This window comes from Mus pahari, chromosome 11, assembly GCF_900095145.1.
Source record: "Mus pahari chromosome 11, PAHARI_EIJ_v1.1, whole genome shotgun sequence".
Taxonomy (NCBI): Eukaryota; Metazoa; Chordata; class Mammalia; order Rodentia; family Muridae; genus Mus; species Mus pahari.
The window spans coordinates 64,681,922-64,701,098 of record NC_034600.1 but is presented as its reverse complement, the minus strand read 5'-3'; the positions used below and the strand labels follow the sequence as shown (position 1 = coordinate 64,701,098).

Here is a 19,177-nt window from a genome sequence, read left to right as displayed (position 1 = left end):
CCTCTCCTCTCAGTCCCGCCCTTACAAAGCCCTCATCTCATCACCCACATTCCCTTCTCACAGAAGGGAAAGCCTACTAGGTTGTCACTCCACCCTGGGACATCTAAGCACCTTCTCTCTGACTGAGGTCCAGCAAAGTAGCCCAAGTAGGGGAAGAGAATCCTACGGCAGGCAACAGAGACAGCACCCCCTCCCAGCCCGCTTCAATTGTTAGAGGACCCACATAAAGACCAAGCCATACATTTGCTACAAATGCGTGGGGGGCCTTGGTCTAGCCTGTGCATTGGCTTTGGTTTGGTTCAATCTCTTGAAGCCACCATGGGTTCAAATTAGTTGACTGTGTAAGTCTTTCTGACCCCTCTTGTTCAGTTGGCTTGCTCAGTTCTATTCCCCTGTTGTCCTCCCAAACTCCTTGAGCTCCTTCTCCTGTTTTTCTATGGGTCTCTGTATCTGTTTCCATCTCTTCATGGATGAAGTTTCTCAGGAGACAGTTATGCTAGGTTCCTTTCTACAACCATGGCAGAGTATCATTAATATTGTCAGGGGTTGGCACCCTTCCCATGAGATGGGTATCAATTTGGGGCAGATGTGCATTGGCTGTTCCCTCCATCTCTGCTTCATCTTTATCCCCGTGCATCAAGTAGGCTAAGATAAAAAAACACCAAAAACAAAAAAACAAAACACAAGATGACTGAAAATGATGGTGAAGACACTCCTCCATTGCTGGTAGGAGTGCAAACTTTTACAACCACTTTGGAAATCAATTTGCAGTTTCTCAGAAAAATGGAAATAGTTCTACCTCAAGAACCAGCTGTACCACCCCTGGGCATATACTCAAAAGATACCTCACTATACCACAGGGACACTTGCTCAACTCTGTTCATAGCAGGTTTATTTAAAATAGCCAGAAGCTGGAAACAACCTACATGTCCTACAACTGAAGAGTGGATAAACAAAATGTGATACACTACACAACCTAATATTCAACTATTAAAATCAAAGACATCATGAAATTTTCAAACAAATGGTTGGAACTAGAGAATATCAGCCTGAGTGATGTAACATAGACCCAGAAAGACAGGAATAGTAGGTACTCACTTATAATTAGACATTAGCCATAAATGAAGGATAACCATGCTACAAGTGACTTATTTTTTAAAACATAATTTTGGAGCTCAGTGTAGTCTCATCCATGATGTTCTATGTATCATTATATGTACTTCCAGTATCCCTATAGAGACAGCAAGATTTCACTCCTGATTTGGCTACTCTCCTACTGATGATATTTTCTTCTGTTTTATTTTCCTCTGGAATCCCTGAGCCCTGAGTGGCCTTGTGTCTCAGCTGGAACTCCCCTTCAGGTACCTGTTTAAATGTAATCTTACTACAAATTCACTATATAGGAGATGAATAAATATGATCAAAAACAGAACTTGCTGACATATTTTCTTTCCCATTCTATTAACACTTATTTTCCATCTGTGAACCATGAAAGTAAATAGACTTTGAGTATTTTTTTTTCAATATGGTATTCCTAGTGGGTTCTTTTGACATTTGTTGTCAAATGATAACATTTATTTGTATTTTAGATATAGTTGGCTATTGTATAGAAGTTTCATAATTGGTTTATGAAGTCCTATGTCTTTCTAAATTGAATCAATGGTTGAGAACTCAAAAGTCCACAGTGCACTCCATATTACGCAACTAGAATTTTGAGGTGGCTTATTGGTTAAAGGACTTACAATACATGATCGAGACCAAGTTAGGGAGAGACAGGATTGTAACTGAGGACATGCTCACGTGTGCTTATGTCTCCTCATTGTAAGCACACACAAGACATACAAACATGAGCAGAAAGGACAACCTGAGAACTTTAAAACAATAGAAAATTAACTTCTATATCATATAAATAAGGCACAAAACACTAGGCCACTGAGGAAGAAGTGGGTGGGCAGGTGGGGGAGCACCCTCATAGAAGCAGGTGGAGGGAAGAGGGGATAAGGGGCTTGTGAAGGGGAAACTGGGAAAGAAGATAATATTTGAAATATAAATAAATAAAATAGCCAACAAAACATGAAAAAAAATCCAAACAACAATTAGCAGAAAATTCCAAACAACTTGTAATGGATGTATTCAAGGAACCTAAACACACTGTGCAGAGAGAAAACAGGATGACAGAGAAATGTATTTCTTTACACAACTATGAACAGAGAAGGAAAAAAAAATGGATGGTTGGTTATTAAGCATAAGATTATGGCATAAGAAACTAACCCAGCATCCAAAGAAATAAGTGTTAAAATAAAAACAATGAATTAAGAAGTTGTAAACACACACACACACACACACACACACACACACACACACACTCATAAAACTACCCAACTTATTTTTAGAGACTTCTCAAAATAAGCAGATATTTAACAATTATGGTCTGACCTCGTTTGTTTTCCCTTTCTCATACTTCTAAAATATCACTTAATGCTTTTCTCCCTTCGTGAAAGCAAACTTTTTAAATATCAGTATTTTCAACAGTTTCCACTACACAGCGTTTAGCTGCATCACATGGTGTCAAGTGGCTTGTGACTGAGAAAGTGATTGCTGATTACTTGCTTACTCTCTCCCTGCCAGTTTTCTCTGTCAAGTTAATACACATTTATTTATAATTTATGTAATTGATGGCTCTCTTATGGAAAATGCCTTGAGTTTGTACAAATATCTTTATGTCTCATCGAAAATCTTCACCCTAATTTTTGCATCAATCAGTGACATAGGCAACAAAATTAATCGGGATGAATGATGGTGATCTTGATTTTTCTATAGCTTCATAATATTATTTGCAATTCTATGAAAAAAAGCTCTCTTTTTACCCCATCCATTATTGCTTGTATGTAATTATAGAGATTATTAGTGACCAGTTTGGCCTCAAGAAGAGTTGCTTTGCTCTGTTATATTTTCTTAATTGTTTCCCTCTACCCCATAGAATACTACAATTTCCTATTGCAATTCTAGGTTTGACATCAGTCGACTGCCCATTTGTCTTCAATTTTTTCTTTCTCACATTCTCCCATAATGACCTAAATCTTAAGAAGAAGGTATTTTAGATTGTTCTAATAAGTTTCCTGCCCAAGAAAGAAATCACGTAGGTATTCATATAGTTTTAGTTTACCAGAAAAATAATTGAGAAAATTTTAATAAAGTACAGTGTTCTACAATCACAGAACATTGTATTCCTGAGCCATAATTTATAAATATGTTAAAGGCAAAAGGAAGATACTTTTATCTACTTGCAATAAAAATCTAATACATTTTTGTGAAGATAATTTCAATAGCACTAAGTTAATATCTTTCAGTATACCATCTTATCTTTCAAAAAAGCCAAGTGTACATCTCTGCAAAAAGAGATTTTTCAATGCTCTGGTTAGTAATCAGTAAAAATGCTGATACAATCCAATGGCAGAATAGGAGTTCTTAAGTCAGAGTATTGCTACACTAGAGCTAATGGCATGCCTTGACCTTTTTTAAAAAAATTAAATGTGTCATTTATTCAGGTTTTTTTTTTTCTATTTTACTTATTGTTCTCTCATATAGTACAACCTGACTGCCAGTCTCACCCTGGATTTTCTTCTCCCAGGCTCTTTTCCTTCACTCTCCTTTTCCCCCACATTCCAGTTCTCTTCATCTCCTCTCACAAAAGATCACACCTTCTAGGGACATCAACCAAATACGGCATAACAAGCTACAGTAAGAATAGACAAGTATGCTCACATCATGGCTGGACGAGGCAACATAGTAGGAGGGAAAGGGTCTCAGTGGTCCATGCCTTGACTAGTAATCTCATGTGTGAGTACCAGTTACACACTATTTCTGAAAGTCGCTGCTGAGAAAGGTGTAGAATTCCATGATATTAATATTCAAATCTTTCTTCTCAAATATTGTTTACTAATGCTGGTGTTTTCCCACTTGTACTATGAGCATAGTCTTGATAGAGTGTTGTTGTTTTTAAATCTGAGGACTTGAAAAAAATAAGGCAAGGATTCTTCATAGACCCAAACTAAATGAACTACCAGAGAGTAATTAGATTATAGAAAAAAAAATATTAAAACCTATCCAACTTGTAGCTAGAGGCTACAAAATTGGATAAATATTAAGAAAATAAAAGTCACTCAATAAAGCCATTAAACTGGGCTTGCTTTTTACAATGTTAGCTTAATAATTTAGTCTGATATTTTAACTTAAAATGTGATTAATGTCTTTATGTTATATGAAGACATATATATGATATATATCATCTTATTATATATGCATATATATGTATATATGTGTGTGTAATGAAATAGTATAGTTTTCAAACTGCAACAAAATGATGAGCATGAGAAGTAGACATATTATTTTTGCCTGTGTACATTTGTCATGCTAAAATAAAGTTACCTTAATTTTGATAGGTCCATGAAGCTATAAAAATATGGTGGTCAAGTCCTTAAAACCTACAAGAAATTTACTGAGGCAGCAGATAGACTCCACAATAAATTCAAAGTAGCTGGATATCTTGGCTCACAGCTATAAATAGAACACTTGAGAGGATGAGGTAAGGGGATTGCCATGAGTTCTAGGACAACTTAGGGAATAGCAGAGAGGACAAAATGCTTTGTGTAAAGTTTAAAAAGAATCGTATACAGACTGGACCCTAAATGCAGCATTTCAAACTCACAGCATGGTGTCAGATAACCTGGCCTACTAGACTTTTGCAGATACAGATAGTTTTAACTATGAGGGAAGCAGAATAAGTGCCACATCTACAGTAGGTTGGGAGCAGGGCTTTAAAGCAGTCTAAAATTACTTCAGACAGAGTCCGTGCACTAGCAAGAAGAGACTGGTGCCAACACTACCTGGGGCTTCCTTCTTGGTGGTTTCTTAGACCCCTGTCTTCAAGAGCTTTCTTTTGAAAAAAATAAAAAGAAAAAAAAGAACTAAAGGACATTTATAAGGTGAGAGAAGTATATTTTAACTCTCTGAACATTCAGTTGGATAGAGTTCAACCTTAAAACCACAAAAAGTAAAGAATTTTACCACACACATATACACACACAGAGACACATTAGATGTGATATCAAATAAGGAAAGACTAGAGGCCATGTATGCAAGAGAGAGACAGAGACAGAGGGAGAGAGACAGAGACAAAGAGAGAGAGAAAAAGAAGGAGAGAAAAACAGAGAGAGAGAGACAGAGAGAGGGAGAAACAAAGAGAGAGAGAGACAGAGAGACAGAGAGAGGGAGAGAGATACAGAGACAGACAGACAGAGAGACAGACACACACACTCTCTCTCTGTTTCTGTGTGTGTGTGTGTGTGTGTGTGTGTGTGTGTGTATGAGAGAGAGAGAGAGAGAGAGAGAGAGAGAGAGAGAGAGAGAGAGAGAGAAGAGAAATTGGGCCCGGCATAGGCTTTATAAACCTCAAGCCCACCTTCAGTGCACACCTCCAAGAAGTCTACATAAGGGTTAAATGGAAGGGGTTAAAGAAAGATAAGAAAGGAAAAAAATAATGTAATTATATTTTAAATTCAAAACCAATAAAAATCTTTATAAATTATGAAATCATCAAACAATAAGAAATAAATTTTAAAAAGAAGAAAAAATTTTAAGATATAGAACAATAGGTCAAATGCTTTTTGGACACACACACAATATATAAATATATATATAAACACACATATTTATATAAATAGATACATATATAATACATGTAATATACATACATTACACACATTTATTTGTACATTTATAGTCATTTAGATTTTTATAAGTAGATGCCTCCACAATTTTAGTTAGCATATTGAGTCTGTCTTTCCCCTACAATAATTCCATCTGCAACAATTCAACAAATATATACATATACATCTACTGAATGTTTTTAAAATGTGTAAATTAATTTATAAGTAAATATAAGTTAATTCATTGTTGATTATCATCATGAATGATTTCTGAAATAAGAGAAGCAGTTAAGATCTGCTAAAATAAATGGTAAGAATATGAATAAGTCATTCTACACTCAAAAATTTTATAAGTAAAAAAATAATGCAAAGAAATAAAACATGTTACACATGATGAGAACATAGTTTAGTGCCTATATTAGTAAACATATGCTAAAGGCCCAAAGAACAACAAACACAGATGGCAGAGTAGAAAAATTAGGTTTGATGTGGAAAACCATTTACAGAGGCATAAACCATAAAAATAGACACAAGTGTGCCAGAACTATGAAATTACAAATTAAAAGGATGATCTGGAAATTTTTTATACCTACTGAACTTATAAAAATCAAGCCTTAGATTTTTATAAGTAGATGAATCCACATGTATAATACACGTGTGTGTAGATAGTCTACATATTTATAAGTACATGCATCCACTGACAGAGCTAACATGAAAAGTACCTTGTACCCAAAATACGATTACAAAAGTAATGATCATGCCAATAAAGCCCACAAATCCCCTACTCTGTACAAAGAAGTATAGGCAACTGAAAACATCTGGGAATGGAAGAGATGGACTTCTCTGGGAAAAGGATACCATTAGTGTCTAGTGCCAAACAGTCAGCCCTGAAATCAGGTGTACAAAGTGTAGAATATGAGTCAAACTGGTTATATTTAGGAATAATATGTCTATATGAATATGCGTATAAATAACTAGTAAAAAAGGAAGAAAGAAAGAAAGAAAGAAAGAAAGAAAGAAAGAAAGAAAGAAAGAAAGAAAGAAAGAAAGAAAGAAAGAAAGAAAGAAAAAGGAAAAGAGGCCCTGAAGTTAAAGGAGAGGCAGGGAGGGTATATGTGACAGTTTGGAGTGAAGTAAGGGGAGGGAGATATGCAATAAAATTATAATATCAAAAAATCACTGAAGCAGAAAATAGCAGATGGATCAACATAATATTAATAGTAGGCCATGAGAGATTAAGTGAGCTAGAGGGTAAATAAAACTAATATATAACTTAGAATTACACACGAGGGAATGAACTCAACTGTCACTGGGACTTTCCTAAAAGCATGCTAGAAAATTAGCAATGTCATGGAAATTTGATGATAAAATTATTTTGGCCCTTGAATGTTTACTCTAACCACCATATTAATTAAATTTGATTCCCCAAGGAAGACAGTTTCATATTCAGCCAATTCCTTTTGGTTCTTTTTAAGTAATGTGGTGAGGAATGTATCCCAGGAAACAGAGAGCTAAATCAAGACCTAGAGATCCAAGAAATTCATGAGCATACTGTCTACAAAGAAACAAAAAATGTCTGAGACATGAAGTTACCCCAACTACAGAAATATACAAAAATCATTGAGCCTATGATAGGATAGTCACACCAAGGGTTCTAAGACTGCTGCTGTGAACTTGACCTGCTCAGTGGAGAAAATGAAACTAACGAACCTAGTTGGAGCATGGCCACCTGTTTTGCTAAACTACTAGGAAATAAAAAGAATACATGCTTCAGAAACCTGTAGATTAACCCTACATCACCTTGAATGAGGACCAGTTTAAACATATTGCTTGTGAGGATTTAAAATATGAAAGATGAAGTATGGAGAAGGCACAAATGTATTTTGTTTAGATGAATTTAGGTCTTCTCCTTAAGGAGTCTGGGAAGGTGGCTCAGTGGGTCAGAGAATGTGATGAACGTGAAGAAAGGATGTGGATACATGAAGGACAATAATTCCAAGAGCATAAGGAGCAGAGGCATGAGGCTCACTGAGACATTTTGGCTGCCACTGTAGATACAAGCTCAGAGAGAATCCATGCCATAGAAAAAGGTAATTAGTAAAAACAGGGAACCCCAAGACCTATGCTCACCTTATGAGCATAGCCCCACCTGTATCCAGAATTCCCATGCAACTTTAAAACACAATCACACACACAGACACTCACATGTGTGTATACATACAAGTACACACAAATATGCATATACACACACAAGTATACACACACATACATACACATATGCACGCATGCACACACACAAGGGATGAGGTCAAGAGAAAGAAAAGAGAGAATGTTCTTTGTTCCATTAATTTTAATTTCGTGTGGATTTCACTGTGGGTATGTGCCTGAGCCTTTGTCCTACATTTTTATTTTTGGCTTGGATCTCTTTGATTGCTTAGCAGCATGTGCTTAGATCTGAAAGTCTGTTCACTTTTAACTTGGTATCTTGTATGTCTGTTCAAGTATTGAAAGTTACCGGTTCATTTAACTTCTTGGTGAGCTTAGAGACAATATTCATTACAGGGATTGATACTTTTGGAGTAGTACTATTCATACTGATTTTTAGTAGCTTCAACAACTTAAGCAGAAAAGGGAATATATTTTATTGGTTTAAAATACACCCAACTATTTTGAATTTATTGATATAATTATATTGACTATCATCAGTTCTCTTCCATTAGAAAGTATTTATGTAAATGAATATAAAGATACATTAATTTTCCCTTTGTACTCAAAGGAAATTGTCTTCAAAGTGTTCCAGAGTTTCCTGAAAAAAACATGACTGAGTTCACTCATCAAAATAGTGTAAATTTAGTTCTCACAAATAAACCAAAGAGTTTCACAAAAAGATCCCCATGCTGTCCCACACTCATCAGAACTGCCTTTTGGTCTGGCATCGGTCGTTAGCTCATGGGAAGTATTTTTATTCAGTGTTCTGCAAATGTAATTTCAGAATGCCTTCTTTGGAAACACCTTTTGCTCATAACCAATTTTTGGTCAATCATTATTTGGACCCTATCATATTTTAAAGGTTCATTTATGTGCTTTAAATATAGGAAAGGGTGATGCATTAATAATACTCTACTATTTATTTCTGAGTTGCTTATGCTGTATACAAGTATCTCGGTTTGTCATACAAACTGATACTGCTTTAATTGAGAGCCAGTCTGTTCTCCTTCCCGGGTTAATCTCCATGCGAATAGAGAGACAAAGAACTGGAGTGAAGAAGCAAAGATTCTTATGTACACACTGACAAAGGCAAAGGAACACAGCCCTGGCGTCCATCTCGTTTCATTTCTTTTTAAAGACATCTATTTGCATGCTACTTATTTTTTATCTTACACTTGATGGAGCTTTAATTATGTGGCTAGCTTTTCTATCAATTCCAATTTATAGTTGTTTGAAATTCATTCCCAGGTGTCAGCTTGAATCATCTGCTTCTGCTTTAATGATGAGGGCACACAAATATTTCTTCCTGGTGAGGATGCTCTTCTGATGGTTGTTAGCTTAAGCACCTGGGTCTGCATGTGAGACGATGATGCAAAGAGGCCTTCCAAAGAACGGAGCAATCCATGTAGTTCCATAAAGTAGAACACTTCCAGGTTGATACTGAAAACCTCCCATGACACCAGAATTGTCATTATCAAAGACTTCAGTCACCTTTGAGGCATCCCCAGGTTTTCAGTATTTCAGAATCTTATCCAAGGTCACGTGCTCTACTGTTCATTTAACTGACAGGGTTTCTGTGTTGTAGGATTAAAAACTTTGCAGATTTTTTTTTTGTAGCCAAATTAAAAATAATTGACAGTTCAATTTAAGTAAGGGACATTAGATAAAACATAATCAGACTAACAGGTGTGACAGGTGACGTCCTTTAGAACAACAAATGAAGTGCCAGAAATCAGTCCAGAGAGGGACAAGGGCAAATTGCTTTTCTTTAGGTTTTGAGCTTAGGAACAAATAGCTGCTATTTTGTTTTGTTGATAACAACAAAAAAATGAGGTTGAAAGAGATAATTTTTCTTTATCCTTTGTTCTCTGCCCTTGTTTCTATCACATTTACATAAGAAGTTTCCACTTTCCAAGGTGAAGGTTTTTCAAAATGCTCCACATATACGAATCAACAAAATAATTTAACATTAGTTTAATTTTTTTATTTGCTTTGTGTGTAATCTTGTTGCAACATCTCAGTGCTGTATAATAATCGCAAACAATACTTGCTTTAAGAAAAATGACACAATTATGCACGTTTATAAACCATTCCATTGTATAATGCTCAAAAGATGTTTTTTAATGAGCTTAACAGGAAGAAATTAAAAACAAGATAAAGCTCCTTGGAGGCAGTGCGGAGTAGTTAAGGAAATTATGCAGTGCTAAATGGGCGTTTAGGAGAAAGCAGAGGAGACTTGAAAGTCACACTGGAGACTGACAATCTGCTAAGGCTTCCGATTTGAAGACTCTCACCAGAGGAGACAGAAAACTAAATCTGTGAGCACAGGAGACAGAATCACCAGCTTAGTTTGGGGCATTTAACTTAAATTGGAGCCAAAAGCCATGCTGGATATTTTCGTTTCCTCCCTATGCCCTTGGGGAAAGGAGCATGACAAGGCTTTAGATAGGCAACCATTGATCTCCCGAGTCTATAGAATCTATCTTGACAGTTCATCGAAACTGTCTGTCAGTATATTGCATCAATACCCAGGACTGCAACTCATAGAAACATAAAAGTATGCAAAACTGGGGAGGTTAGGATAAACTTTAAGTGAGTCTGCCATAAACAAAGGATTGCCTTGTTTACGAGTACAAGCAAGTCCCTTTTCCATTTCACCTGGAATTTACTTGTTATTAAAACCTCCTTAAGAACAGCATAGACGTACTTGCACAGAAAATTCTTCTCTGTTTTCTAGAAACACATATGTACAGCAAATTCATATCCATATTCCAGTACTGAGAGTGTTGTCGAAGATCATTTTGTAAGACAGCACAACACAGGGACTCTGATTCCCATTATGACCTATATGATAACTACTAAGTAGGTTAGTGTAAGGAAATTTCCATGGGAATAGCTAGGCTCTTCCAGAGAGATGTCACTTCTTCCATAGATTCCTCTTAAATAATGGCATTATTTCATTACACATGAAAACTCGGCTAATACCTCATGCTCTGCCACCTTAAATGTGTGATTTCACTGATATGTTCCATGATCTTTTATTTAAATGACATTTATATCTCAGGTTCATGTTTTTCTCCAACTTTTATTTATTTACAATCCATATTTTCTGCCACATCAGAATTCAACTTGCAGTCCTTCTCTCTCCCTCCCTCTCCCTTCCCCTGCCTGGCTCCCTCCCTCTCCCCAGACAAGCTTCTGGTAGAAACCTTCAAAAGCTTCAAAGTACTTTCTTTATTGGTCCCTTTGCCTTTTATCCCTCCAATCTTTTCTTGACCTGGTTACTCACTCCTGTGAATCACACACTTAAGAGATGCTGTGATCTCACTTCCCTCCTCCCTCCAGCCTTACTGCAGACCCAACTCCAGTTGCCTTGAACCCTGGGGTCCAGTCAAGTCAATTTACACACCTGATACTGAATGCTACCTTTATTTATTTTACCTTCCCTAACAATGGCGTTGAAGACGACAACAACAGCTATTCTGTTGCTGATCTTCTGCTTGAAAAGCTTTAGTGTATTTTAGAAGGAATTTTAAATAATAATTTAGATTGATCTTTTTACATTCAAAACAAATTGTGCTTCTGGCATTAATCAAAATATAGCACACGTTTTATTAATTTTTATTTATATACACATGCATAAATCATGTGTACTTTGGTTTATAATATGAATATGTTTTAAATTTATTCGCATGTGCGTGAACCTTCTCGTAAAAGCTGAGAGTCACAGGCAATTGTGAGCCACTACCATGTAAATGTTAGAAACTTAAACTTGGGTCTTTTGAAAAATGAGTAAAGTCCCTTAATCACTGAGCTAGCTCTCTAGCAAAAAAATGTAGTGAGAGAAATTAAGCTTAGAGAACATACACAACAAATAGGAGGGGGGTGGGGGGAAGATAAAGCATCTGTAAACTTACCAACGTGCAAATAATTGAGAGTTATATCCTGTGTCACATTCTAGAATTTAAAACTATTATAATGACTAGCATTTACTGCATATATCTTGTTAGACAGCCAAGGGCTAGACAGGACTTAATTCACTTTTACTGAATAATAAACAAATATTATAAATAAATAAATAAATGCTTTGCTGGAATTATTTCTTTCCAACTCATGAACCATAAGTACTTAGAAATATAAATGACAGAAAATAAACAGGCAAATATTTAAAAATATTTTTGTATATATTGGTGAAGTCACATTAAATGTAGCTAACATAATTACAGTGCTTTAAATATGGTTATATTTTTTTATTTCCTAGATAATATAAAAGGGAAAGGAGACCCTTTAACTTCATGTTCTTGAAGCATCTTCCTGGGACACACCTGACAGTTGCTCTTGTTAAAGACTACTTGATAACTTTAAATATGCAGATCAGCCTGGGGCCAACATTACCTTGGGACTCTCAATAGAGGAGAGGTTGACTCTATTTACAAAGTGAAAATCAGCACTTATTAAATCAAATCTCTCTTGTACCAGGCAGGGATTATGACAGTCTCAAAGCTCGGTGATGTTCCTGCCTTAAATCCCTTTGTACATTATAGAAAAATTCCTTGAAAGACCTTGCCTACTTATGTGTCAGCCTAAAATATATGGGGATCCCAGAAGTGGTTTCCTCATTTTGTTTCTCTAGCATCAGACAAATACTACCACCAAAACATTCATTTCCATTTTCTACCAAAATGTATTGATATTTAAAAATGTTTGAGTGTCATGGATGAAACTGACTAAGTCATAAATTATATAAATATATAAATCATAAATTAGACATGAGTCATTAAATGTAAAATAGACAAAAGAAGTTAAAGAATGTTTCTAACATGACAATTTTGGTGAAATATTTAGATGTACCAAATTTAATTTCAAATTAAGGAGCTTTTCATTATGTTCCTTATCTCCCCAAAGTAGAACCATGATCATTTTACAAATCAAGGAGTATTAGTTTAAAATTTTCAGTTTTCAAATCATAAACTGTGTAGGGAGTTACAATATCTATCTCATATTGATAATGAAAAGAATAAATGAATGCATTTACAGGAATCCATATATGCTATACAAATGCTCTTTATAATTATTTTATACTGCCATTTTTTTTTTTTTTGTTAACAACACACATAAACCATATTTAACCTAATGGGTTAACATCACTAGTCAATAAAGAGAATCAACAGAAAACACCCATGCATGTTTGCTTTAAATTGTTTCTAGACTGAGTGTTTCTGTCACCAAGTGCTAGTACTTCTCCATTTTCTATTGCTAAGGATAATTTTTAGAAATAGCTAAAACAGAAATATAATGAGATGGTTTTATTTGTTTTGTTTTGTTTTGTTTTGGAGATAGGGTTTTTCTGTGTAGCCCTGGCTGTCCTAGAACTCACTCTGTAGACCAGGCTGGCCTTGAACTCAGAGATATGCCTGCCTCAGCCTCCTAAGTGCTGGGATTAAAGGCGTGCGCCACCACGCCCTGCTGAGATGGTTTTAAAACCTTTAAATTTATTTGCACTACTGAAAAAAATCTGTTACGTATAACTTTTCTAAATAAAAATTTCCCTCTGAGATACTTTGCTTTTCATTTCTGAACTGATATTAATAAAGTAAGGAAGGTCAAGTTGCTTTGTTACTATTCCCAGTAACTTGTAGGGGAAAGTGGTGCAGTGTGTAATTAATTTGATCACTCAGGTGCATTTATCATAGAACTGGAAGTTCACATGATAAACATATCTTTTCCTATTAATCTGTGGCTGTTTATGTAACCCCATATGTAACAAACAAACCTTACAATTGTGTCATGAGCAATCTTTGGAGCCCACAGTCCCCACTTGTTAAAAGCTTAGCTAGGATGGTATGACATAACATAAATTTATATGTTAGTAGTCCTTAATTTATCAGTGTAAAATGTGTGTAAAAATACTATAATTGATTTGTATGTGAATGACAGCATGGTTTTGTGAAGCCTGGATTCCTAGAAGCCTGTGCTCTTTATTAAGAAGGATGGGAAAGTATTCGCTTCCTTTATCTTCTCTGTGTGTGGCACCTGTGAGCAGAGACTGGTGGTCTTTTTGAGTTTCATGGAGCCATTTGCAGCACATCCTGCGAAGAGTGCTGTTTTTCATCTCACCCTCTGATGCTTTGTCCTGCTTTCTCCCTGAGTCTTAACACTGTCCTGACACATCTAGTCCCTTCAGAAACTGCATCTGAGTCACAGGCCACATATGGATCACTTAATCAAACAATTAGTCTCTAATGTTGAGCCCTCCTTTCCACTGCCAACCCCAGAAAGTGGAATTGAGTGGATTAAAGCATGCACTCTCTAGCATTAAAGAATACTGAGATCAGCCTCCCCTCTGTAGGTAGAACTGGCATCCCTGACTACTGATTCTAGGCTGCATGAAAATCGACATTAAGCCATTTTCACCACGGTGTTTGTTTGTTTATATTAAAACCCATTCAGTAACAAATCCTTTTGTCTTGTCTCAGGTGTTTCTTTATTTTTCTTTCATTCTTTTTTTTTTTTTTTTCTAGTCTGTTCAGTGAAGACATTGCATTATATTAGTCTATAAATCTTGTCTTTTCTTAAAGATTTAAGTGAATGAGGAAATGGAGGGGGAATGGATCTAGGGACAAATTTGGAGGGGAATTGGGAGGGGTGGATGGAGGAGAAACTGTGTTTGAGATATATTGTATGAGAGAAGATTTTTTTTTTCAATAAAAACTTAAAAAAAGTAGGGGGTCATAAAGGAAATAAGATGAATAGGCCTGATATAGTCATATGTAAAGTAGATACAATAAAATATGAATAAAAATGAATTGACGCTCAAGTCAAGGAACATTACTGAGTTTATCACTAGCTGAAGAGCAATTGTTATACAGTCTTGACTAACCATAGTCATAATTGGTCATTATAAGGCCATCTTTTTCTTACTTTCCTAGTGGCTGTGGATCTCAGCAGCTTTACTCTATCTTCATTGTATCATCATTTGGACCTAAATGAATAGCAGCTTTTAATCTCAGCAAAAGCACAGAATTAGGGGGATAAGGAAACAATGAAAGAAAGGAAGTCCCTGTGCATAAAGAGCGTGTGTTGTGTTATCATGGCTACTAAGGACACTTATGTGTCTTTGTCCTTTAGTTGTAATGCCGTACGGAAAAAGCAAAGTATGTGGTCAAAAAGCCAAACTGCCAAATTTGATGCATTGTTATTTTCTGAAGTCATGAGGTGACCCACAGAGAAATCTGTCTAGATAAATGAATTAGTAATTTTGTTTAAAAAAGAAATTGTGCTAACTAATGTTAAATGCCGAATTTGATTTATTAAATTTAAGAGGAGTTTTAAGTTTTATATGACTTCTATATTTAATGATAGCAACCAAGTATCTTACAAATAAACATTAGTAAACACCTGTCTATACAAACTACAAATGCTGCATAGACACTGAATTATTTAATCTTACATCATCACTCTATAAAGAGTACACTACAACCCAGTGTTACTGATGATAATGAGAAATAGAGAGGTCAGTTTAATTTACCACAGTAGAAAGCTACTAAGTGAATTACATCATTGAGACTCATGCAGAGTTCGTTCTTGAGCTGTCCAGAAATCAAACCACAGCACAAGCCAGGAACCCTCAAAAAGTCACAGACTGGAAATCGAGTTAACCTAAATGGATTAAACCTAAGTGGAGCAAGGTTCATAAAAGACTTAGAGGAAAACAGTTTTACATATCCCAGTAAGTGTTATATTGGTTCCACACTTTAAATATAATATTAGATTAAAGAAAATACTCTATTTAAAACAGATTTCTCAATATTTTAAACACGACAAAAAGAATTTGGTAAAGATAAAAGCAAGGAGGAGTGGGTGGAGGGGAGAGGGGAGATTTGGGTATGCTAGAAAGAGTGAAGGGAGGGAAACTGAGGTTGTATGGATTGTGTGAAGGAAAAATCTTTTTTTCAATGAAAAGAATATCAATTTTTATCTTTTATCTTTATTTTTTTGGTTTGCACAGTAGTTGAGTTTTTTTCCTCTTGCTTTATTCACTGGGGAAAATATTAAGGTAGTAAAATGTATATGTGTTATATATGTGTTATATATGTATATATGAGTCTTGAGGTTTCAATGATTTTGCTATACATCTGGGGTTGGATGCTGAGTTCAGCATATCTCTGTTGCTACTAACAGTGTATTGTAAATGTGTATTTAACCTTGGCTCAATTGATGAATGGAGAATAAGATCCTGAGTTATTATGATTCAATAAATGAGTCAATAAGTAAGATGTTAGATGTCAAGTAAAATTTTTCATTAGAAAATTAAGTGTATGTGGCTTTTTTTCCGGTTTCGTCTAATATCATGACAATTATTGTTGCCACATTACTGTGTTATATTTTGTGTAATAAACCTCATGGGCCAGTCGTGAATTGCAAGTGAATAAAGGCAAATAAATGCGTATTGAGTGAAGGACTTACAAGGAAAACACAATGAAATAAATACGGGTTTATTGATCATATTCGCTTGGAAATGTCTGAGTTTTTTCATTCAACTAGCATTTATCAATTACTTTATTGAATGTACTACTCAAAACCAAAATTTTATTTAAAGTTGCTGAGAACTTTATGTTTGATACTACTCCAAATTGACATATGTTAATGATGAAGCATCTTTCCCCCCCCCAGTGGTTTGAATATAGCTTTTATTAGATATGAGTCATTCCTCTCAATTTGCATGTTCATTTTCTTAGATTTATTTATAAATCTTATGTTTTATCTTATGTGTGTGTGTGAGATGTTTAGTTTGTATGTATGTATGTGCAATCCATGCATGCCTGTTACCCTCAAAGCTAGAAGAGGGCATCCGATGCCTTGTGACTGGAACCGTCAATTGTGAGTCACCAAGTGGGTGTTGATAGACAAGCCCAGGTACTTTGTACATCAACAAGTGCTCTCATTGACTCAGCCATCTCTTCAGCTCAACACATTCATTATCTTGACAACAGACTCAAGATGTTAGCTCATGAATATATGTTGAATGTGAAATTTAAATTTTACATTGCATTAACTAGTGTGGCTATTATTAAAGTGTTCAAAGAAAAGGATTACTATATTAAGGATTACTATAGACTTCTTTCTTGATGAACAATGCTATATTAAGGTAAAAATATGAATATTTGATAAGGGGGTACATGGATGTCCTCTTTCGCATATGTTTACGGATTAAAATAAAAAACAACTTCTTCAAAAACTCAAGTCTGATGGCAAGTAAAGTAAATGCCTAAATATAATCACACATATAATAAAGACATGCACACACATATACACAATATACACAGACATATGGCAAGCAGGTTCAAATAATTCTATCTGATTTTATAAGTATTCAACCCACATCATTTTAAATAAATCAATTCTAGTTATGCACTACTGACAAGAAAATCTAGGTTAATAGCACAGAATGAACTGCAGTCCTTCTTATAGAGAGTTAAACTACAGTAAAACATTAGAAATCTTCAAGTAACATCTGTATAAAGTTACAAATATGATTTTATAAAGCTTTGTACTTCCAAATTTATTTTATCACAAAGCAATTGAAGCTAAGGTCAAAGGTAAAATATGATAACCATGAATAGAGGAAAATTAAGAATAGATGTCATGGCCAGCCCTAGAAAAATAAAAGTTCTCCCTACAGAGAATTGATTCAGCAGGTTGTATTCATATGTTGATTACTTCTTTCTGTATCCATGCAACAGTCCTAAAGGGGAGGCCTTGAATTTTAGGGTTGTTGGACATTAGAGGGGTGGAAGAAGTGGCAAGGATATAACTAGATTTACAATTCTTTTTAGAAGTGAAGGTAATAGGATAGAGTAGAGATCATATTGGAAGGTGATTTTTTTTTTTGCTTGATTATTTACAGCTCTAAAGTCTGTCTTGAAGTGGAGGAACTAGTGAAAGAGATGAAACTAGGTAGAGGCCCCAAGAGTCCAGTAGTATCCCTGGCAACAGGTAGGTCCGTGTTTCACACACATAATCTACCAAGTTTTTGTAAGAAGAGAGAGTAAATAAATGGTCTAGTCAGAAGATAATGGCTCTTAACAGATCCGTAATGAATTCTTAATTGATTCTGTAATTTTGGAGAATTAATTAAAGATTCTTTTATCTATATATGGGCCAGAAATATTAAATATTTTATGAGGTCTGCCTTTCCACATGTAGTGATAGAAAATCTAATTTACTTTACTTCCCAAAGTTCTGACTACATTGGCATTTATAGTTGAGGTCTTATGATTCAATGTTTTATTAAAATCTTTATCTTAAACTTAGGACCTTACATATTAATATCTAAGTAGAGAAAAATAGTCATTATAAATTATTAACTTTATAAATGAGGGTATTAATTTTACTGGATTAAACAGTTATTGGGTAATTGGTACACATTTTGTGTGGGAAGAAGGGAGTAGTTAAGTTTCAGAGTCCCCAACTCTGTAAGAGATTTTCCAAAATTACTTAATTTTCCCATTTAGGAAAAATTTGCTAGTAAACCATCGCAGTGTCTTTAACTAGCTAGCTGGTAATTTGTTAAGCCTGTGCTTTTACTCTAGATCTTAGGCTCTACAGAGTAACAATTAAAGCACACTTACTCTGGGGGAAGCGAGGTGGATTGTCGTTGACATCTGTCAGAGTGATGTTCACTGTGGTGGTTCCAGACAAACCCCCCATCTGGCCGCCCATATCCTTGGCTTGAATAACCACCTGGTACTGTTCCTTGTTCTCTCTGTTCATGTTTGGCAGAGCTGTCCTGATGATACCTTGAGGAAAATACAAATGCTGGGTCATCCCACTGTGTGGTACCTTACAATTTAATCAATTATCAGTTTATGATATAATATATGTATATATATATGTATATATATGATTTGGATATATATATATATATATATATATATATATGAAACTAATTTCATATATATATATATATATATATATGAAACTAATTTCATGTCAATCCTTAGTGTTTGTTTTGTTTGCTATCTCCTAGTAGCATCATATCCACTATAGTATTCTAAACATACAAATAAATCTCAAACAGATCTATTTCTATTAGTTCAATCACTTACATATTTAAGATTTTAAATATATAACAACCAGGCTGGACATATATCTTAGTAAGTGAAAAGCTTCATGTGGAAACACAAAGACATTCATCCTCAGCTACCAAATAATGGTGACAAGGTCCTCTTGCTAACCCAGCTTGGGAGTGGGGTGGGATG

At 35.1% G+C, this 19,177-nt stretch overlaps 1 protein-coding gene across 3 annotated transcripts in view; it reads right to left on the bottom strand.

Annotated features, from left to right (window-relative positions):
* The window catches only part of LOC110328733 (cadherin-10), a 193,661-nt gene that overhangs the window by 26,716 nt on the left and 147,768 nt on the right, over nt 1-19,177 (bottom strand). For all 3 annotated transcript variants that reach the window (XM_021208155.2, XM_021208157.2, XM_021208154.2), the window contains exon 5: nt 18,548-18,715. In XM_021208155.2, the coding sequence (XP_021063814.1) occupies nt 18,548-18,715 (168 nt within the window). The remainder of the gene's footprint in view (nt 1-18,547; nt 18,716-19,177) is intronic.